The sequence below is a fragment of the Pseudochaenichthys georgianus genome, chromosome 7, assembly GCF_902827115.2.
Source record: "Pseudochaenichthys georgianus chromosome 7, fPseGeo1.2, whole genome shotgun sequence".
Classification (NCBI taxonomy): Eukaryota; Metazoa; Chordata; class Actinopteri; order Perciformes; family Channichthyidae; genus Pseudochaenichthys; species Pseudochaenichthys georgianus.
Window position 1 is genome coordinate 32,711,912 of NC_047509.1, and position 24,302 is coordinate 32,736,213.

The following is a 24,302-nucleotide window of genomic DNA, read 5'->3' on the forward strand; positions in this document are numbered from 1 at the left end:
GAATATTCTCTCCAATATTATTGATTTCCAGTTTGACGGCCTTGTATGCGTAAACAGTTAAGTTAAAGACATACAAACGTCCAAATGGTGCAACGAGAAAAACAAAGCATGTACTCTAATTCTTTCTTTTTTTTTTTTTAAATTAGACTGACTTCACATTCCACAATCGTTTGTTATAATAAAATTGCAGACTTACAGAGGCATGGCATGAGTAGAACAGAAGCGATTAGCTAGAATATGAAAATGTGATTGGTAAAATACCATCATAAGTGCTTTTTTATAGAATTCTTCTGCCTTTTAAAAGGGGCCCTATTATGCTTGTTGGGGTTTTCACTTTCCTGTAGTGTGTTATATGGGTTTGTGTGCATGTAAATGGTCTGCAACAGCTAAAATCCCTGTGTTCCCTCCAGAGGGAGTTTTTTCCCCACACACTCCCGCCCCCCCGCCTGAAACACATTGGACACAATTGGACTCCTTTGTTTACTTCCACAACATAATGACCTCACTATGTAACACTCACGCTTCTATTGGCTAGTGCTCCAACACATTGTACATGATAGGCTTTAAGCTGTCATTTTTCATAAACCTACCCATGTCTTAGTTGCCTTTAAAAAAAAATGTTGTACAATAAAACAGTTTACAAATAAACGAAAGGATTAACATTTCCCCACAAAGAGACACAGTAAATTAAGAAAAAGGGCAACTTTTCAAAGTGTTCCTAATGAAAACAAATAACTTTCAGCATGGAGATAAAGGGTACCACACATGGCATTTACATCCTAATGATTTAATTTCAGAGAAAATGAAAGCATTCAAAAGGCCTCGTCTTTAAAAGATCAATTACACCGCAAAAGCCCATTATAGCGGTGAAGTTCAGCTCATTATCACGGCTCAATCAAAGGGCAGCTCCCACAGTACAACTGGGAGAAGATTCGGGACGCACAACAAACGCATCCAATATTGTGACATTGTGCTCTAAAAGCAGCATGACATCTTTACTTAATTACTTCATCCTGAGAGAAGAAAAGATACAACCTCAGAACAAAAGCCGATGGTACAATGTCAACAGCAGCTTATTAAAGATGCAGAACAATGCGGATGATTCAAACAAGAGACTTTAATAAAGCCATTGAATGTAGGGCATTCTCTTCTGTGTCCTCTGGGTAAAACACTGGCCCATTATTCCGTTGTATTACAAAGTGGTGCGTTATCACATTGTAACACAATCCCAAAGCACTGCCTTGTTCCTGTAAACTAGTGCAGCGCCCATTAGAAGTGTGAACGTTTCCTCTGTTTCCTGTAGCAAAGAGAAGGTTGTCTCGGGACAGTTTTCATCATTTTGAGCAATTAGCTTGAGGCAAATGACACACATTTTACAAGCTAACTTAAGCAAAGACACAGGACATTAATGACTAATATAAGATAGAGGACACATCAAAACCGTATGACCATAAAGGGAGAGTTAAAAAGCAGCAGTGCATATGTGCAACTCACGGAATGCAAGTCTTTTCCTGTCTTACTCATCACCGCTCATGGCCAACACGGCAAGGCAGAGCTGGAGGCGTTTCCTGTGAAGGCCTTGGATAACTGAATGACTGTACGTACACATGTTACATTCCAGCCGTCAGCCTGCAGAGGAATTGGAATATATATATCCCAACCATATGAAATATTGTGCCTGCAGTTGTTCTTCGGAGCAGCAGTAAAGACTGGCAAATGAATAATAAAGAAGACTTGTTGTAGTGATACGTCCTTCGACACAATACACGGTTAGTGTTATATAAAACAGAATTATGGGTTGATGGTTGAGGTTAAAAACAACCATCCAAATTGGCATGATGCTGATATTTCCTTAATGTATTGTCACAATAAGCTACCAGTTGCAATAGGCTCAAAAGCCTTGTTCCAACAGCCTGACTAAAGCTACACATAGGCTCCATGACTGAGAATGTAATTAGTGAAACCATAGGAAGCTTCCACCTGGATAACTTTAAGCAATCCAGAAAGGATATCATGTACCTGATGTTGTAATAAAGTCTCCTTAAATCCTAGCACTTGCAAAACTGAGATATAACATACTGAATGCCAATAGTCATTTCAATTTAAACACCAAATTAGAATGAGATGTTGTGGATGTGGTGCCAGATAGTCAGTTAAAAAAGAAATCGTAAACTAACTTGCCTTCATACAAGAAATCTTTCTCTTTCACATTGGCGGAAACCCTGAATCGTATGTCAAGAAAACAGAGGAGAAAGAGAATATATACTAGGGGGGTCCTCAACATCTACAGTTGCAAGAAAAAGTATGTGAACCCTTTGGATTCTCCACACATAGCGTTGTGTGTTCCTTCCAAACAACTCCACTTTGGTTTCATCCGTCCACAGAATATGTTGCCAGTAGTGCTGTGGAACATCCAGGTGCTCTTTTGCAAACTTCAAACGTGCAGCAATGTTTTTTCTGGACAGCAGTGGCTTCCTCCGTGGTGTCCTCCCATGAACTCCATTGTTGTTCAGTGTTTTACGTATCGTAGATTCGTCAACAGAGATGTTAGCATGCCTGAGATTTCTTTAAGTCTCTAGCTGGCACTCTAGGATTCTTCTTCACCTCATTGAGCATTCTGCGCTGTGCTCTTGCAGTCATCTTTACAGGACGGCCACTCCTAGGGAGAGTAGCAACAGTGCTGAACTTTCTCCAATTATAGACAATGTGTCTTACCGTGGACTGATGAACATCAAGGCTTTCAGAGATACTTTTGGAACCCTTTCCAGCTTTATGCAAGTCAGCAGTTCTTAATGGTAGGTCTTCTGGGAGCTCTTTTGTGCGAGGCATGGTTCACATCTGGCAATGCTTCTTAAGAATAGCTAATTCAAAACGGTGTGTATTTTTTATAGGGCAGGGCAGCTTCAACCAACACCTCCAATCTCGTCTCATTGATTGGACTCCAGGTCGGCTGACTCCTGACTCCAATTAGCTCTTGAAGAAGTCTTTAGCCTCGGGGTTCACATACTTTTTCCAGCCTGCACTGTGAATGTTTACATGGTGTGTTCAATAAAAACATGAAAACATATAATTGTTTGTGTGGTATTAGTTTAAGCAGACTGTGTTTGTCTATTGTTGTGACTTAGATGAAGATCAGAACACATTTTATGACCAACTTATGCAGAAATCCAGGTCATTCCAAAGGTTCACATACTTTTTCTTGCAACTGTATATCAACTTAGCCAGGATTTAAATGGTGTTAAGTGCGTCATCAGCTCCAACTCTAAAGATGAGAATATATACCCAAATACAGAACCAGAATACATTCATTTAATAAACCTTTCTGTCATTGGGTGAAGGTGGGGATTTCCAAGCCTCAGAAAGTCAAGACATGGCATTGGAAGATCAAAGGAAGATCAAAGAAAGAAAACTAGAGTTAAGACTAGAATGAGACAGAAAATGTCAGGCAAAGACATGCGATGATTTCTATGAGTTAGAAGGCCTAAAGGCAGCAGATCAGAAAGCTATGATGACGTCTCAAATGTGTAATATGGTATGTTGACTGGACAGGAATCAAGGGAAAAATGACACGGGCCGAGTTGTAGAAAATCAAATGGGAATTTTCTGCCACAACCAGAAAAATGTATTCCCATCTGCCCAGCACGATAAGTCACCTTATAGTGTTCTGATACACGACTAGGGTTGGGTACCAACATTTCGATTCCAACGGCATCATTTAGAAATGTGAATTTCGGTTCCGCTTTTCGATGCCTGAGGAAATGTTTCTCTCCGCTCTCCGTAGCCTACTGTATGACTGCGGCGGGGCGGGAAATGTAGCGTTGTACCCACACGTCCTACAGCGTAACCTGGGACCAGGGCCGGCCCGTCGCACTGGCGTTATAGATGTTCGCCTAGGGCGCCAGATCTGTGGAGGCGCTGCGCTGACAGCTCTGGGAGGGAAACAAAATGTTTTGACCGTTGGTGCTTATCTTAATTTTCGGCCTTGATGTAACAACATTCATAATTAAGTAAATGTAACACCCTTTTTAACCCCGGTTACACGTTTCATTCGCCCTGTACGATGGGCGCTGTAAGTGATGAAAATGGGGGATGTTGGCTTATCTGGCGCCCGCAGCTCACAGCCAAAGTGCGAGAGAGCGTGGGAGCGAGCGAGGGAGAAAGGGAGGGCGCTGTTGTTATTAGCATCTGGTGCTAGCAGCTCTAACGGATAGAAGAAGAAGATGTTTCTACAATGATGTGGAGGGAGAGTCCTCTCCAGTCAGACTGAGGCTGATAACTTCAGCTCAGTGAAGTAAAGGACTCTTGAGTGTTTAGATAGTTCACTTTAGTCTAAGTTATCTCAGTGGGTCTCAAACGTTTTGATCACAATTTATGTAAACACATATTTCCAAGGCACTCCTTTATAATTATTGGGATAAAACAGGTTTGAAATCATTCCAATGTAAACTATAGGACAGTAAACCAGACATATCGTTTTAAACTGGAGATAAAAAAATATGCATAAATAAAATAGTAAAATAAGATATGAATGAACAAAAATAAAATACGCTACATGTATTTGTTATTGGCTATGGGTTATTGGTTATGCTCACATACTTATTTAATTATTAAAATGTAAACCGATCTTTTTCATATGGGTGTTTATGTACCCCCTAGATCAGGGGTCGGCAACCCGCGGCCCACGGGCCGCATGCGGCCCTTTAAGCCCTCTGCTCTGGCTCCCTTGAGCTTAGACAAAAATAAGAAGGAAATAAAATAAAAGTATTTGTAGGACTATTTATATTTTGTTGCATGGTTGAAAATGTTTCGTATCTTGTATTTTGAGGTGATACTGTGACACATAAATAAAAAACAAAACGGTTTTAATTAGGTCAACTAAAATATGCGTCACATCCTGCTCCGGTCCCGCGCGAGCGCCTTTTCTTGGAGGCGAATAACCTGACCCCCGGCTCGATGAGCGAACTATGGATAAATCAAAGAACAGTACCGGAGGAACACAGGATTTAATTCTGCGTGGACAGAGTTGTATGCTTTCACAGCAAACGATGCTGGTTTACCGGTATGTTTGATATTTAGAGAGAAGTTGTCAACGGTGGTGCAGCCTTTACGAGGGAGAGGAAGACAGCTGACGATCGTCAGTCATAATTCAATGGGGTATGTAATTTATTTCAGAAAACACTTTTTGTTATATTCCATGGAATTCTCTTAACGTCCCGATAGCAATGAATATATTAAATGCTTTGACAATAAATACATACATACAAAAATTAATCTCTGGAAGCCGTAGCACTGTAAAAAGCACGACCAATCATCTGAGCCGGCCCGGCTAAAATAACTGGATGGCCTACCTGCCTGTCAGCCTTCCATCTGGGCACAAACTTATCTCGTGCCCTCATTGGTCATGTGCGCGTTCGTGTGTGTTGGAGGAGGGACTCTGTAAGAAAGTCTGAAGGAAGAGGCATATTTTTTCCGGTTGTGTACTTTCAAATTCTAGCGCACTCGAGCTGGTTTCTCCATTCTTACCTTTAACTCTTTTTAGGGTGCAGATATATGTTTTATTTATTTCAAAGTGGGCCCATTTAATAATATTTTTTTCCCCTTCAAATGTGCAGAGGACTCCCCAAGTGCTGTGTTTAATTTATTTTAAAGTAGGCCTGTGTATTATTTTTAATTCTCCTTATAAAAGTTCTTTGTTTCTTATTAGAGGTTAACAGTTTTATATCATGTAATAAATAGCCTAATAAATGCAAAAAAAACTGTAGTTTTTGTTTGATATAACAATAAAAAACTATGAAATATGTTTTGCGGCTCCAGACAAAATTTGTTTTGGGAAAAGGGAGCGAAATGGCTCTTTTGGTCAAAAAGGTTGCAGACCCCTGCCCTAGATCTATTCTCTAGTAATTCTGCTTAAAGTGCACCAGATTGAAGCATTTTACTTTCAAATGTTCAAACATTTCTTCCCGGTATGCCTGAGAATACAGATATGCTTGTTTTTCTCAACAAGAACTGTTCTTTAAAAGTTGGACTGTTGCACTGTTGTAGCTTCAGTGGTTCTCAGGTTACAGTTACATAGCAGTGAATATAAACAGACTGATTAATGTATATATTACTGTAAACTAACCTGTGTAAAAGTTTCTCGAATTAATGTACTTTTTTTGGTGGAAGAAGCAATTTATAATTTTTTTACCCTGCCCCTCAAAGAATCGGAATCGAGAACAGTTAAGAACCAGAATCAGAAAGTAGAATCGGAATCGGAATCAGAATCGTGGAAATTCAAACGATACCCAACCCTATACACGCCACCTGCTATAACTACTTATAGAAATAAGTGGACACGTCAAGGAGTAGAAGAAAACAACTATTTTCAAAGAAGGTCGACGAGGCAATTGTAGCCCCCTCCAGGGAGTGTATGTAATGGAACCAAGAAAAGATCCTCAACACACACACGGTGAATCAAGCCTGACTTTTGAGTGTGTGCGGGGTGAGAACACTTTTTAAACAATGACAGGTGCATTCAATATTCATCACTGTGAGCGTTGGAGCAGGAACATTTGGGATATTAAAACTGGAACAGACGGGGGCATGGTGGCAGTATTCATTTCAGCGACAGAGTTTTGTCCACTTGTGAGTTTTGACATTGCAGACAATATATTTTTTTGTGGCAGTCGGGTCCCTCTGGACAAAGCTGGATGGAAGGAGCGGGGAAAATAATAACGTGTTAAAAAGAGGGACCAGACAAGTAAATTACTGCAACCTCAGGGGAGGCTGGCAGCCGCACTACAGTACGGACAAAGTAATAAGCAGTGATTCTCACTCCGTCTGCTGCATCACAACTGTGTGTGTGTGTGTGTGTGTGTGTGTGTGTGTGTGTGTGTGTGTGTGTGTGTGTGTAACTTATGAAAGACTGTGGGTGCATATTAGAAAAATCGTGTACGTGTTTTAACCAGTGTATGACATTTGTACTGTGTGTATCTTTAACAAAAACCTTTATCGAGGCGTGTTCCTTAATGCATGTATATGGAGTTTTGAAGTATTGTGTATGAGAAAATGCATTTGCTTTTCTGAGCATGAGGCAGTGTGTGAGTGTGATTTTTTACAATTAAAGTGAATTATTTGTCAGCACTTTGCTAAATCCCACTGTGTGTGTGTGTGTGGAGAGAATGTTTTTGAAAAACAGCCCTGTGCCTTGTGTGCACATCAATCAATTCAGAGTTTGTTCACAAAGTGGGACAAAGCAAAACAGCAGTGTTAGCAAGAGGGAGGCGGGACCTGCGACCAAGAATACTCCCCTATTGAGTCTGTGCTGGGGATGATGCACCCGTCTGCACTTTTTCAGTAATTAATCTCCTAAAATGTATTAATATCTTCACCGAACAGCGTTCAGGACTCTCATACACTTTGTTGGAGAATGTCCTGGATGGTTTACTCAGCTTAGGAACGCAACAACAAACTGCTCTTTATTAAAGGTGGGGAAGTTAAAAAGACAAGCATTTGCAAAACTAATCAGTTCGTCTACAATCTTAAGTTCCTTCTCTTGTGTTATCAAAACATGTGAAAAAATACTTCACAGATGGATTTATAGAGAGACCGGAATAGAGTGTTGGAGGGGGAGCTCCATTAATCCCTAAGCAAGTTGCTCAGTGGCACATAAAGCCAAAATGACGTGATCTTCTGTAGATCTTCGGCATCACTGGGAGGGAAAATAACTCACACTATTAGGCCCTAATTTAAATATGGGTTTGACTCAAGTGTTTGTGCTAGCTTGTTGATTAACATTGAAAAAAAATGCCACTTTGTCAAAATTCTGGAACAGAAGTGTAATAGCACCGTTTGGCCACAATAAAAATGTGCTTCAACGCCCGGCTCACTGCGAGGGGGCATGATCGCAGCTAAATCAAATGTTTTGCCTCATTGGCACCCCCTCTGGCTCATAGGGGATTTCCTACAACCGTGGGTCGAGTCATGGACTGTATACAAACGTATTGGATGAATGATGAAGCCTCAAGTGGAGCTAATAAAGCCATAGGACAAGAAGTCTGATTGTCCCTGTGAAAATCACTTCCGATTAATAACCACAAGACATTTTTTTCTAATGAGTTTATGGTCTTAATGGCTAGCTTGAGGTATTTTTCAATACTTCATGATGTTCACTTTGTAAATGATCGTCTTATTTATAGTGAGAAAGATGATAAAGCAAACAACAAACCCCGCAAATACAAACCAAGTAATACATCTTCCATAGTTGAATGGTTTGGCTGATCATGTCATAAATCGGCAGTAGCATCTCCCTGTTAAACTTTGATATCACATCATTTATTTAGTTTAAGCGCTCAACAACTCTGTATAAGGACCTTTAGTATTTGAAGGGCAAGTTACTTTAGAAAAACAAAGTCTAGCTGTGAATATGCTACTGTTATTTCCATGTGCCAGATAAATATTAATACCATTTTTAATCTTTTTACAACAAATTAATATGTAGATTCTTTGTCGCAAACATTGGTTTTGAGATTAACTGAGCTTGATCTTATCCCTTTTTAAATATACGATTGTGAATAATAATGAGGCTACCGCTCAAGACTGTTTTATTGAGGTCGGCCTCGGACATGTTTCGCTGAGCTTCATCAATCTCCAAGAGCTGTTACCAACAAGCCTTAAGTAGGGGGGAAGGAAAAGAGGTGGAGCAAGAGAGGGGAAAGCAGTTATGTTAGAGGGGAGAAGGAAATAGGAGAAGCACAGTTAGAAGGAGTGATGGAGGGAAGGAGGAGGGAGGAAATAATATAAAAGTAAGCAAGGCAGAAATAGAGGAAATGCAGAAAAAGGATGCAAAATAAGGTAGAATTGATCAGATCACAAGGAAGCAGGGAAGATGCAACACAAAGAAAAAGGGTAAGAACATTAAGAAGCCATCAAAGGGAGGAGAAAAGCCGGACACTTTAGAGAACAGGGAGGAGAAGGAAAGGATGTTGAGGTCGAGTAAACACAAAAAGGGACTTGAAAGGAGGAAGAATGAAGGATGGGAAAAGCATCTTTAAGGGAGAGGAGAAGGATAGAAAGGGAGGAGAGATACCAAGGTGGGAGGGAAATAAGCAGCTTATTAAAAAGGAAACTGGGCTGGAGACCGGGAGAAAAAGCAGCAGCAGCTTTTTCTTTGCTCTCCTCCTGAGAAATCTGTGGATAATATGTTGCAGAGGAAAATAACATTTTGCTTACCGCCCCTTAAAATCAGGCTTAACTAGGGGGAAAGCAAAAGGCACGGCAGAGAGAGATAAAACACGGCTGCTGACGACAGCCCGTTCAGATTAGCCGGCCAAAAGCAGGGGGTTGTGATGCGTCTTTTTAACCCTATTTTACCAAACGTGTGACAACTGGTGGAATCTGCGATTCGCAAAACAATATAAAATCCTCCAATATAAAATCCTAGGGGTGTTTGCTGAGTTTTAGCAGTGGGAATGAAACCTTTTGCTTTTGTTTGATTGGGTTATACCAGGGGGGGGGGTAAGATAAAATATTTGGTAAGATAAAATACTTCAAAAAATATTACTCTGAATAAATAAACGTGGAGCTGCACAAAATACAACTATAAACCTCAAATTAACATAATAGGGCCCCTTTAAATAAATGGATGACTAAATGGAAGACCGCTCTTAACGGAAGTGTATGTACCCTGATTCTTAAGATACCAGTCTCCCGAAAGACGTTTCAAATATGGGTTTAATGGCCTCACTTTTGCTGTGAAAGGCTCAGTGTTTCCCACAGATCTGAAATATACTTGGGGGGGGGGGTGGTGGTAGCGACATTAACATTAACCTTTCTGTTGGTCGCTTGTTAGCAGACCCTTCACGCGATGGCAGAGCGAACAGGTACAGGCAGGGCCCATAGTGATAGCCCTATGGTTTAAATCTACTACCCACAAAAAAACATATGGACGTGGGTTGCTATTTAAAAAAAATGGTTAATGTATTTAGGAACCTATCCATGTGATTTTAAGTGGGGGTGGACCTCAAATCCTCTAGGGGGGTCAGGGGGCATGCACCCCCGGTAAGATTTTTTATGAGAACACCTATATGAAACAGAACTGTATACATTTCAATAATCATAAAATCATGGCCATAACCAATAACATTTCATGAAAAAACACTGAAACTTGTTTATTTATTTTTGGTTCATTTATAGTTGTGAGTGTGTCTGTGCTCCTGAACTAGCCTCTCCCTCCTCTCCCCCTGCTCCTCTTTGAGGCAGCAGCAAAGACTAGTTTTAGCTCTCAACAAGTTTTAAAAGTGTATCTTACCTTTTATCACCTAGTTAACTTTTTTTTTAATATTCATGCATATTTTACTAATCACTACCGCTCAAATGGAAATATGTGTTTACATAAATGGTGACCAAAACATTTGAGACCCACTGAGAACTTAGACTAACTTAACTATCTAAACACTCAAGAGTCCTTTACCTCATCTGAGCTGAGGTTATCCTGAGCTTGAATGACACACAGAGACCAATCAAGGGCTTTGATTTATCATCTGTATGACAGTGGCCATGTCGGCAGGCCACATCATGTAGACAGCCAGTCACCCTGAGTGAGGCAGGCCACTTAACAGACCAGGCCATCGGGAAACCCCCCGGTCCTCCCGATGGCCAGTCCGGGACTGGGTACAGGAGGCGTAGAGCGAGGGATCATTGTCCACAAGTTAATCGATCGCAGATGGCATCGTGGTCACGGACGGAGAAAAAAGAAGAAAAAAAACCTAAATGGGTCGCGAAATATACTTGGGCGGCCGTTAATATATATATATATAAGTAAAGGGGATGGGAAACCCTGAGGCTGTAAACAGATCATGTTTAGCAGAAAATATGTCTAATCTCTTGATACATATACAACATGTTCCATGTTGGTGTACAACATAAAGAATATTGTTGTGCCACAATGGCTCTAGTATCACATAGTGCAGGGGTGTCAAACTCAAGGCCCGGGGGCCAAATCCGGCCCGCAACTTCATTTTATGTGGCCCGCAAGAGCTTGCAAAGATTATAATACGGTTACATGCCACTTTACAGAAGCACGTTGCCCATAAACTCCATGTCCCGCAATGCATCTCGTTTTGTGACATGCGCACTGAAGAGACATGCAATTATTTGCCCTGGACTTCTGCTTTCAGACGTAGTTAATTACGAAGTTATTACCCTATCCGATAATAATCCAATTCAGAGGCAATAATGTAATATAATGCATTATTTTATATATATATATATTATATATGTATATTTATATAGTTACAACCGGCCCTTTGAGTGCAACCATAATGCTAATGTGGCCCGCGATGAAATTGAGTTTGACACCCCTGACATAGTGGCTGGCTCACAGTTAGGCTGAGAACAGGGGAAGGCCAACAGTGTGGCTCCAAAGATAGCGCCACACACAGACCAGGTTTCTTATCACTAGGTCATGCTCTCGCCATCCAAGAGGAAGAGACAGGGGAGCGATGGAAGAAGATGAGGAGACAGAAAAGAAAGATGGAGGGAGAGAAAATGTCAAACTGTCTGGCCTTTTCTTGGCAATCCCGTCCCGATGTCTGTCTGAGAAATGAATCTTCTGTCATCTTTAGATGGGAATCTCAGAGATATGTCTCCACCCACACCTCCACCTCTTTCAGTCAAATTCATTCTCCATCTTTTTTTCCTTTCCCCTTTTATCCATATTTAGAGTATCTGTGTGTGCAGTTTTTCTTATCTTCCTTTCTGTTGAAGGCATTATCTCTCTCCACACACACACACACACACACACACACACACACACACACACACACACACACACACACACACACACACACACACACACACACACACACACACACACACACACACACACACACACACACACACACACACACACACACACACACACACACACACACACACACACACACACACACACACACACACACACACACACACACACACACACACACACACACACACACACACACACACTTTTTTTCTGGTCTCTTCTTCCCTCATGGCTTTGGATGTGAGACTGTGTGGAACTGCTCATCTTATCTACCATTGAAAAACGACCTTTCCATCAAACATCTATAATGACATTAGCATTTAGAGTTGGTGATAAAGAAAACAATGAATTCGGGGTTGCTCTGTGGTTCTTAGAAAGTAGACAATTCCAACATTGGTTAGATTAGGCCCATACAAAGGCGTATTAGGGGAAGTAAATGTGAATATTCTCTGCATTAAAAAGTGCAACATTATAAATATTGGCTTTGGTCATTAAGTCATACACTGGTAAGAAAGAACTCTATTTATTGTGTGCCTCAACTGTGACATGTTTACATGTTTTAATGTTCAAAAAGTGCTTTATTTTTCTCGCGCGAGTGTAATGTAGTTATTATGTTATGAACTGAAACCATCCCAAAAACGTTGGACCACTCAAACAGACAACTACTGGTTGACTAGAAAAATCTTAGGGCAGCCCTAGTCTTTGTGTCTCTCCCCTTTTTCTTAAACATTTAAGTTCCTCTGCCACAGTGATGCATCAGCTGCAGTTTGTCATGTGGGTTCATCCGTCCATTTCTAGATGATTTCTGATACAACACACAGAGAGAAGGACGGTGAGTGAGAGGATGGGAGGAAAAGGAGAGGTGCCTACGTGTTTCTCTCCTTCGATCCTCTTGTCTGCCTGTTGAACTGCCTCCAGGTACTTGAAATGCATCTCCATCAGCCGATCAACCTGGAACATAATGAAACAGACAGTGAGAGAAAGCAACAGGATAATAAGAAGAATATAAGGGGAAAGGAGAAAATGTGGGAAATAGATCAAAATTAGATTTGGAGGAGAAGAAAATATCAGGATATAAGACATAAACAAATGTTATCTTATCATGATTTAACACATAATACATATGCGTGGTAAAGCTATATTTTAGCCTCGTTTAAATGACTCATTTTCATTACATCTTTAACTAACTTTCAAAGTTTGCTGACAAAATATTGGACTGCTAAAGGCTTATAAAGTGGAAAACAAAGTCAATATACATTTTTTAAGATATAAATGTGTTGTATGAACAAATCAGTATTAACACTTTAAAACTCCCCACATAATGGGGGAAGGGACTCTGCTGTCCCTTTCTGCGTGTGTCTACCTTATAACTGCCCCAAAAGAAATCCTTTAAAAAAATTTTTTTAAAAAATGTCCACATAAAATATTTAAATAACGGAGGAATCTGAAGAGTACAAATGATATTCTCAAATGGCTGAGTTGTAGAAGACATCCACGTTTGAAATGCACTAAAGGCATCTACATGAAAAAGTGATGTGCTTATTAAAATGGCCTTGAGCAACACACTGAATACGAGAGATTGTTATGCTTTATGAGGGGAATTGTTGCAGTAACAGAACAAAAACTGCAGCAGAGGTGTCAGGCTTGATGTTTCAATCTACTTTCTCGAGTTCTGTAACACGAGGCAGAACTTTGTATCAGTCCCTGTGACCTAAATGTGAACCTGAAGGTGTTTAACCCGCCGTGCGAATGAGCCTCCTTTCCCACCGGTTAACAATAAGACTAGAATGATACAAACCCAGATATAAATCAAGATGAAGCATGTGCTATCTAGCACTGAAGGGAATGGCATCATTTTAGGTAGGCGTGTGGCGCAGTGGGTTAATGCGCTGATCTTCCAATCAGAGGATAGCAAGTTCGAGTCCCACTGCAGTCAGCATGTCGTTGTGTCCCTGGGCAAGACACTTCACCCCAAATTGCTCCTGTGGACATTGCCCACAGTATTGAGTATGTAAGTCACTTTGGATAAAAGCGTCTAACATGTAACAGGGATGCAAACTCATCAGGTATGAAAAAGGTGACCCCACGGAATATCGGCTGTAAAATGAGGAATAACAGGATGTTAGCAGTCAGAACAACTAAATCAGCGGTGTTAATAATAACAGAAACGCCAAAGAGTCACATCTAATAGAAATATATAAAAGCATTTATTTTAATTGTGTAGCAGTCAGTTTATAATTTTGGCAGCACTGTTGAGCATTTTGAAAATGTATTTCCATGCCTCTGTGCAAGGCTTAGTCTTTCTATCTTTATAGCCAGTGGTGTAAAGTAACTAAGTAACTTCATAAACTCAAGTAAGTAACTTCATAAACTCAAGTACTATACTTGGGTACAATTTTGAGATACTTGTTTCAAAAAACATTGAAAAAACATTTCAATGTTTTGCTACGTTGTTGTTGTTGTTCTTCTTCTCCTCTACAGTTCAGAGGTACATGGTGTACTTTTACTCCACTACTAGGGGTGTAACGGTATCCGTATTCGTCCCGTACGGTCACGGTTCGGATGTCACGGTTCGGCACATGCAGTCACACTGCGAATACGCCTTTTTTTACGACTGGGAAAAAACTCTGTCACTCAGGGCAGTATTACACTATATATATAATCCAGGGGGCGGTATTGCGCCTAAAAGCCAGCCGTCCGTAAATTACAAATGAAGAACAAGAACAAAACACAACCAAACGAACACCATACATGAAGAAGAAAAGTTAGTAGCTACGGCGAGTTCACACAACACAGGAGCTAGAAGACCCACCTGCTTCTTTTAAATCAGGTGTGTGGGAACATTTCGGGTTCCCTGTGGACTACAACAATGATGGGGTGCGAGTTGTGGATCGGACGAGGACGGTGTGTCGGCGTTGTTCGACAGCGGTGCGGTATGCTAGTGGTAACACGTCAAACATGCTCAATCACACCCGAGTCAGTCTCAGTCCCCAGCGAGAGGGTTTTCTCGACGGCAGGTGACATACTGTAGTTACCGCCAACAGATCTGCCCTCACTACTGACAACGTAGACAAACTCATCTTTTTGAAGAACAACTTGAAAATAGAGTAAAGCTTGAGTACCTTTATTTAGGCATAATGGCCTCACACACTCATAAGTTAATTACACATGTTAGACATTGCTCCTAAAAGGTACAGATTTTTATCATTGTATTTATTTTATATTTTGACATCAGGAGATGTTATACAGTTCTGTATTGTCTTTTATTGATTGTGATTGAAACACTTTCTTATTATTTATTTAAATATTTTCAAGAGATTCTTTTTAGTTGTACAGCTTGATGAAACCTTTTTGTTTGACATCAGCCAATATAAATAATATGGCCATCTGAGTGTGTGTGTTACTGTTTGTGGTTTGTTTTTAACTGTGTAATACAGTTAATGATTCCAAATGTTAGAGTTCCTTATTTTCATACCAAAACGTGCACGACTGTTACAAATAAATAACAGCAAAAAAAATTATGCACCTGGGACTTTTTTTTGCTTTTCCTTGTTGTACCGAACCGTGATCCCCAAACCGAGGTATGAACCGAACCGTGACTTCTGTGAACCGTTACACCCCTATCCGCTACATGTATGTAATACCTTTAGTTACTTCACAGATCTGGATGAATGATGTGAAATATAACCAAGTGTTAAATCAGACTTTAGTTCCACCTGGAGTAAATCCACAAGCTACCCTGCAGTATACAAAGTCATTCAAACTAGCTGCACTTTTACCAGCTTTGAGAACACTTTCATGATCAATCATTATAAAACATATCATATATATTATTCTGACATGGACCAATCTGCACAATGACTACTTTTACTGTCGCTACTTTCACTATATTTTGATGAGAATACTTTTCTACTTTCACTTGAGGAACATTTTGAATGCAGGACTTTTACTGTAACAGAGTATTCCTACACTCTGGTACTTCTACTTGTACTCAAGTACAAGATCTGAGTACTTCTACTTTTACTCAAGTACAAGATTATACCACCTCCGTTCATAGCCTATGAAAAAAACTATTAGAAAACGAAGGCTAAAGCTAACGTTAGCAGATAGTGACAATGTATGCTAGTTAGCTAGCTCAACGATAATATTGTGACAGAAAAACTTTTCAGTTCACATCACGCTCTGCCGCTCCGACAGGGAGCTCTGCTCTGAACACCTGAACGGCCCGTTCTAAACAGCTGTTCACCAGCGGTCCAGTCTGTGCCACAGTGACTCCGGACCACACAGTTAATATTAACGAACGCATCGTAGGTAATGTAGCTGCTGAAGCTAGACCCTCATCCTGGAGCAGCAGAGCCTTATTATACATCCATGAGCAGAGCCGACAGGCAGGAAGACTCGAGCACACAGCTCGCCCTTCATTATAATATATAAAAAAAGAACACCATGCGTGTCATGATGGCACATAACAGCTCGCGGCCGCAGATTACTCCGGGTCCCAGACCCCCCCATACCCCAAAAATATTGTCATTGCAGATCTACATGAATCACACAAACGACCTATTTTGGATTCAAAACAGTGAATTTCGCCGAAGGAGACAAGTTTGCATCCCTGATGTAATGTAATTTTAAACGTTTTTACTTTCTTAAAGGTCCCATGTTTTGGCAATTTCTACTGATCATTATTCCATTGTTGAGGTCTACTAGAATAGATTTACATTGAGAAACCAATGTGAGTTTGGAACATTGAACATACAGCATCTCTGTATAGTATGTGTATTCTAGACCCTCCAGAAAAACGCAGGCTAAAATCCTTGATTATGCGATCAAACATGCAGGGTTTTATGTGATTTTATGCGGTGAAATTGCGAAATATGCGGAAAGTTGCGAAATAAATAAATATTGGGCTGTCTTATTTATTCTCTCTCACACACAACCTGCCACTAACGTTAAACCCCTTTACTATTCAATTAAACACATTCAATGTTTATTTATTGTAAAAGCAATTGGGCTAACACACACACACACACACACACACACACACACACACACACACACACACACACACACACACACACACACACACACACACACACACACACACACACACACACACACACACACACACACACACACACACACACACACACACACACACACACACACACACACACACACACACACACACACACACACACACACACACACACACACACACACACACACACACACACACACACACACACACAATTCTGTTTTCATTTACTCGTTCGTTATCTGACCAGCTTCAATCTTGTAGGCTTCTCACTTCGTTTCTTGTAGCCCTCGAAAGGGTTTTGGAAGTTGATGCCTCGGTGAACGTGAGTTGTTTGGCTTTCTTGTCTGCAGCAGCAGAAAGCATTTTCGAATGTTTGAATGAATCAAAGTGGGTCGTCACCGTCGATGTTCTCTTATGCTCCAACACAGTTGCACGGGGTGCAGAATAGTTTCCCCCCAGACATCGGGGTACTGCTTTGCCCGGTCTTTAGCAGAGATGTTCGTCGGTAAATGAGATGGATTAGATGTTTTCATCTTGGTGAAGAGAAACTCTCGTGTGAGCTCCACACGTTCACTCTACGGTGTTGTTTACCTTCTGTGATGCGCGAGCTGATGACGTCGCGCATCATCATCATCACTTCAGGTCAAGACGAGTTAACTTTTTTTTTTTTCAACTTTGTGTGGAAAAATGCGGGGATTATGCGGCCTTTTGATAAATATGCGGCTTTTTAAAAATATGCGCCATTTTGCTGATTATGCGGTAATTTCTGCAATCGCAGAATCGTGTTTTTCTGGAGGGTCTAGTATTCACTCTCTGTCCTACACGGCTTGTTGGAGCTCCTGCCCCAACCCCCCCCCTGTGAGCCCACTGAGCTCTGATTGGTCAGCTCGCCCACTCTGTTCGGATGAGTCCACCACCGTTACAGCTGGACTTCAGTGTTTATGTGTTACAATGGTGTTAGTTAGCAACCAGAAAATGACACCAGTAATGACAAAGAGATGAGAATGTTGCGTGGGGTCTGGGTGCTGTGTTGGCGGGACGTTGCGTGGCTCGCTGCTCCGCCCTTTGAGGCTTGAGGAGCGGAGAGTGTGAGCTGGATACTGGTGTTGTTGCTCAGCGGGACACCGCAGAGCTCAGCCTGAGCTCCGCAGTGTCCCGCTGCGTGTCCGCACAATGGAGACGCTGTTTTGATTCAAGAGGAGTAAGGGCAAGGGCAAAAGAGGAAATTAGCCAGAAGAGGATTCAAAACCAACCTTCTCGCAGTCGTTCTCTGTGAACTTGTTGAGCAGTCTGCTTCTCTGCTGGGACTTCAGGTTCCTCAGCATGGAGGCGATGATGGAGCAGACGTGTTCTAAGGACAGACATATGAGAAATAAAGAATATTTAAAATGTTTATAATCACAATACAGATTTTTCAAATTGCTTAGTTTTATCAAATATTCTTCAAATGGAGATTTCAGCTCAAATTCAAGCATTTTCTTATGTGACTAAAACCAAAAATTGCTTGACTCTCAAAGACTTCATCATATTATCATCAATGCAAGATTGACACAACAAACAAATACGACAATGTGATTGATTCATGTCAGAAATGTCCTTTTTCTTTTTAGGTTTACAGGCGATTGATGGAGATGATGATGAGATTACGTTTGAAATAAATATTTTTTCGGGGGGTATTTTCAAATTAAGGCATTATCCTTACCGTGAAAACAGAACTAAATCAAGCTATTCTCATACTATTAAGAGATAGTAAGGACCCGCCACACAGTGTGTAAGCCTTTCATGAGCTACCAACATGTGTGTGTGTGCCTTAAATAAAACATGAACTCTCAGCTCCTTATTTAAAATGGTTAAACAGAGAAGAAAAAAAAACAAAGACTTCTGAAAAGCTCATTCACAGCCCCCAGAAAGAACAAATCGATTAGCGAATGATAATTTGCAATTACGGAAAGCTAAGCATGGCTACAGAGGGTGCACAGAACAAGAGGAGGAGAAAATGTTAATGAAATTTAGAAATCAATTAAAAATGTTTAGGGCAGGCTGGAACGTGCGGAACAGTTTCGGCTGTGGCTGAATTACATTTCTCTCTGGGGCCATTTAGCAAAGGGGGGTAATCTGAAAACATGTTAATTGACTAAATTAGCAAGAAAAACTAGTTATTCCCGTTGAGTGGCCGTGTAAACCCAATTCATGTAAGATATGTCATCTCATTCAAAGGTTTTCTTACTCATAGGCTGCAGCGTTCAAATATTTCTCTAAGATATTGAATGAACAATGCACTGTGCACACAGTGGGGGACAGAATATGACATTGTAAAATCTCCAGATATACCGAGTTGGGGAAAAATGTAATTGGACTTTATCAACAAGAGGTCAATATCCACTCTCATCGGGGCTTTGCAGTTGCTAAGCAACAGGACTAAAGGAATCAATCCCATTTCTGCTTTTTTAAAAAGGGTCGTGTTTGCTGTCAGCTCCCTTTGTGTGCTCCCCTTCTACCCGCAGCGCCCTTACGCACAAAACTCCTTGAAGGCTGAGGAGACTAAAGTCTATAACGCTTGCAAATATTTCAGAATATACACAATATGTATCTTTATTTTAATTGTGATTTGCAGCACAAGAGGCAGGTCATTGCACAGAAACACAACAAAACCAACTCAAGTTGTGGTCTTTAAAAGAAGGACAAGTAGGAAACATATATTATACTAAGTAAATCTAATGTCTGCTGAAGCTGTAGCCTGCAATGTACACACCAGAACACTTTGGCTTAAGGTAAACATAAGGGATATATGGCTGCAATAAAAACCACTTTAATTAGATGAAGTAAAAACCCTTTACATGTCTGTAAACTGTGAAAGCACTTCACAGTTTTCCTTGCTGACTTAGTGATTCTGGTTGTACACCAGGTAGTTTTTGCCCCAAGGTCCCCTTGTTTTAATGTAGACAACCTTACTTCCTGTATACAATGACAAGGAGGCTAACTGCCATTTCCGAAAGGACGCTACTTTATCAACTTGATCCGAGCGGTAATTGATGTCGCCACCTCCATGCCCTGCCGGGGAGGGTATTGATCGCAGGCTGTGGAATGTTCTTCTCTCCAAAAGACTTTAAAACTAAGCAGCAGCTGCTCCGCTGAGATTCGTGAAGGGCTGGAAGCAGGATAACACAAGGTACAAGATGGAGGACAAGGCTGAGAAAAATAGCCTTTAGGAAAGGTGTCCAATCAATACTGCATTTAAATGTTTTGCTTCACATTCTTGAGTATAAAAACAAGGAACAAAGAACAAGCAAGGACAATTCTATCATTTACTTTGGAAACAAGCATAATCTACGACAATTTCTATCAAAAAGTTGCTACCAAACAGTATTGCCCAATGTGTTGCACTGTTCTGTCACACATTGTCCTGCGTCCGTTTAATGCAACAATAATTCAAGTCAGCTCTCTATTACTTAATTTGACTAAAATTAGTTCTGGTCGGATTTCATGATAGGGCTGGTTCACATTTGGCTTAACTTGGGAACCCCGAAAGACCCCGTTTGCTTTTTCACTGACTAGAGCCCCCATTGGCACCACGTCATGACGTCACCGTACACAATGCTGCTTTTTCCAGCAACAACAGGAACATTTTTACCTCACAGTAACAACAATGGAGGACCGCTTTGGAACTGTGCCGATGTTAAACTCATAGGGAGACAGGATTGAATTCCAAGCCAAGAAACATCCAACGGTAGAAAAGTTCTTAATGCGAGATTTCCTTCTTGTATGGTCTGATGCATTCTCCCATTGTAAACGTCAGTAAAGGTACCACAAAGGCCATGAACGGGAACATGAAGGTATGATCCACATAAGAGCAATTTATAGTTAAGCTAATAGCTACATAGTATTGTTAGATGTGCCCCCTCAAAAAGGAAAGGACTAAACCCACCCAAAACCTAGAGTTCTCTGTCAACTTTCACGCTAGGGATGTTTGCAATCAAATGGCACAATGCAACAAAATGTTTGCGTTTACTCATCCTCCAATAAGAATTCCCTATTTGCCTCATCTTTGCCCAAGGAGATGCAATGCACTAAATGCACATGCAAATAACCCTGAGTGGCCAGGATTCATTTATAGATTGGCGGTTGTAGGCAGTGCTCTGTAGTCCGAGAACATTAAGTGATACTTTACCAAGAGACTTGAACTATATGTACCCCTGGGGGAGCATTTAGCCTCCCAGCACCACAGGGTAACCCGTCAGGGGTTATAGACACTGCATCTAGTGGCTGAAGGAGAGGGACTGAGACCTGACTCTGGATGAGACAGGACACTAAGTAGCAGGACATGGTGTACATATATTTTTAGAATAATGTAAGGTAAGACCATATAAGGTTTTACAGTTTTAAATGTTTGCCATAAAATAAATTAGACTTTGGTTTCAGCTTTCCCACTGGTTAAAACGTCACTGCTGTCCATTTTTTATTTTGTAATGGTCTTATTAGCCCTTTGTTGACGGTTCTTCAGATGTGGAATTAGAATGAGTAATCCAATTAACCTTAAATTCCTAGATTATAAACAGAGATTTGTTTCTCAGGATTCTCATACACATGAGCATTAGAGGGTCTTTTTAATGAAAAACACTTGGTGAAACAAGTGTTGAGCAAATCCTGTCCTCAACAGATAAGGCACTTAACTCCACTCTTTTAATATACCGCGGCATATTTCATCAGTGTGAAATGACTGAGATAGCGCATGATCAATCCCCACCAGAGGAAAGACCAAACGTGAAGATGTTAATTAGATGTGTCTTTACACAGGGATCTAAACGCAAATCTCTCCCTCTGAAACACACTAATAATAGGATTACACAGCATGGCTCTGACAACACAGATTCCAATCAAACTTGAGTCATGTAACAATCTGAGCCTGAGGATCTCACTGTTGCGGGGGGGGGGGGGGGGCAATCAAATGAGAGCATCATTTGAATTCTCTGCTTTTGTCCGTGATGCAAGTTTCCTCTTTAAATCCAGATAACATAGTTTCTCTATTGCACGCACTTATCTTGTCTCGTATATTCTGCTATGCAGCCATGTTCTCTAAATCTCCATGTGCTAATATCAGAGGACAGATACTGGGGATGAAGTAATGGGATCATCTTTTATCTTTGTAATGAAACTGCCATCATTTGAATGAGAAAATGTTTTAATAACAGCATCTCATTTCAATGTTTGCACACTTCCAACACAACCACAGTGCCTCGAAATGTGACTTTTCTGTAATAAAGTTCTCTTCCTGCGAACATACTTCACTCATTACCTTTTTTAGCGCATTCATTAAAAAATAAGGGTGATGGCGATGGCATTCGCTACACTGGAAGGTGTTTGTGTGCCATTCCGAACATATTAACTACAAAGGCCTCCGCTTCCTGAGCCTCTCCCTCGTGGGCTCTTTCTCTCAGTCAAACAAACACCGACATGCACACGAGGAAACGCTCTTCGAGGTTGGAAGCGGGAGACGGAGCTATGACTTTTGTGCCTCGACATGTAAATTAGTTGTTTACTTCTGCTCCCTCTCACGCTCGCATCCTTAGTCGCCTAAATATATCAACCGGCTACCACCAGTTTCCATCGTACACTCCTCATTCCACTGGTAATGACAGCGTACACACACCAATAAACGGAGAGCAAAAAGAAACAAGGTGAAAGGCAGTGTCGTGACAGGAATATTCATAAGGAAAGAGTAATTTGTCGTCATTTCTTCTTTTTTATTCAATTACAATGTCTCTATGAATGATAATGTCTTTTTGCTAATATGGCCGAGCAATTGCTGGTCATTTGGGCTGTGTCAATTTCATGGGGATCAATCTATGCACCGAGATGACAGAGAGAACTCTAAGAAAAAGCGGGACGGAGAAGTCTCTACTCCTAATTACTGTTGCTTGAAGCGGCTGATAGTTATTCATCTATAGTGTTATTGTGTTATTCTTGGAGAACCACTTGATTTGCGGCATTTTCAATTAGTAGCCTGAGAAAGAGGGCTCACTCGATGCGCCTCATGTTATGACAGGCATCTCATTACGCCTATAGCTGCTAGACAAACCAATGGAGTCCTGATGTGTATTTCTATACAGGCAGCGTTAATTATGGAAAACTCACTCGCAAATAACATTTGAGCATATTTAATTGTGGGAACTGTTCATTTGTATGGTTGAATATGGGCTAATCTGCGTAATGATTTTCTATACAGCTTTTATTTTAAATTAGTAATAGTGTTTACAGCAGTTTGTTTGTAAGCACAATAACAGACAAGGCCTAAATGACTAATTACTCTCAAATACAATTTAAGAGAGGATTTAAATAACGGGATGCATGTTTACACTGCTTATAGGACACGTGTGCCGATTTGATGTTAAGAAAATAAATACAAATTTGACATATCTTTTTTGAAGCATCCATGTTGTTTGTTAAAGCTCATGAACTGACCAAAGGCGGAAAGAATAACCTCCCAACAGGGGAATTACGTACATACAGGGAGCTGAATGCATCCTTGGCCTGGGCAGAGGTTTGCCCTAAGAGTGCCTTTTAGTTTCAATCTAGAGTTTGAATGCCAAATGACATCCTCCCTAAGATGAATGAACGTTTTGACATGGGCTATGGGGTAATAAAATAAAAATAAACATTAACATACGACTTATATCTGACTTCCACAGGAAGAATATTGAAGTTATCTCCTCGTTCCAACTTGCAAGAAACGATTTCTGGCACTGTTTTAAGTGTTATATTACACAATTATTTTGAAAGTCAGAAATGTGTGAGTTTTCAGAAGCAGAATTCTATTTTTATAACGCAACATCTTTGTTGGAAACTGAAGATTTCATGAAGATGTATACAAATTAATATACTGAACAGACACTTTTATACTGATTATTATTAAAACAGCTAATAGCCTGGTTTGGTGATTTGCAGGTTACATGACACCTCGGGCTACACCTTTTAAAAAGAGGCCTACTTTTATTCATCTGTTATTTTATTTGTGTATGTCTAAATAACATACAAACAATGCCAATATAGTTGATTATTATCAACAATTGCATTATTCTAACCTATGGTGCATTGTGTTATACAAATGTCTGGGACATATTTGTCTGGAAAGAATTAAACAATAATTAATTTAATCGATAGCATATTTTAAAGTGTGTGCAAAAAGCTTGGATGGTTGGCTTTGAAGTATCCTAAACTAATTGTACTATTGAGCATTAAAACAGAAACCAGCAACAAACAGCAGCACACCAGTTTCCACATCTCCAAATAAATACTCCTTACATCTACTGTGGTTGAGAAATACTCACAGATCTATCGCGACCACAACTGCCAATCCTCACAGGAAAAAGCTTCAGGGTGGATTTACACATCTCTTTTGAAAGCTGGTCTTCGAGGTGTATTTCTCCCTTGCCCTCAGCTTTAAAACACACAGGGGGAGAAGCTTTCACTTTTAGGACGGGT

The 24,302-nt window shown here is 40.5% G+C and overlaps 1 protein-coding gene across 1 annotated transcript in view; it reads right to left on the bottom strand.

Annotated features, from left to right (window-relative positions):
* ctnnbl1 (catenin, beta like 1) overlaps positions 1–24,302 on the bottom strand; it is a 62,641-nt gene that overhangs the window by 10,421 nt on the left and 27,918 nt on the right. The window contains exons 12-13 of the mRNA XM_034087364.1: positions 18,077–18,174; positions 12,656–12,736 (exon numbers count right to left, since the gene is read on the bottom strand). Coding sequence (XP_033943255.1) covers positions 12,656–12,736; positions 18,077–18,174 — 179 coding nt within the window. The remainder of the gene's footprint in view (positions 1–12,655; positions 12,737–18,076; positions 18,175–24,302) is intronic.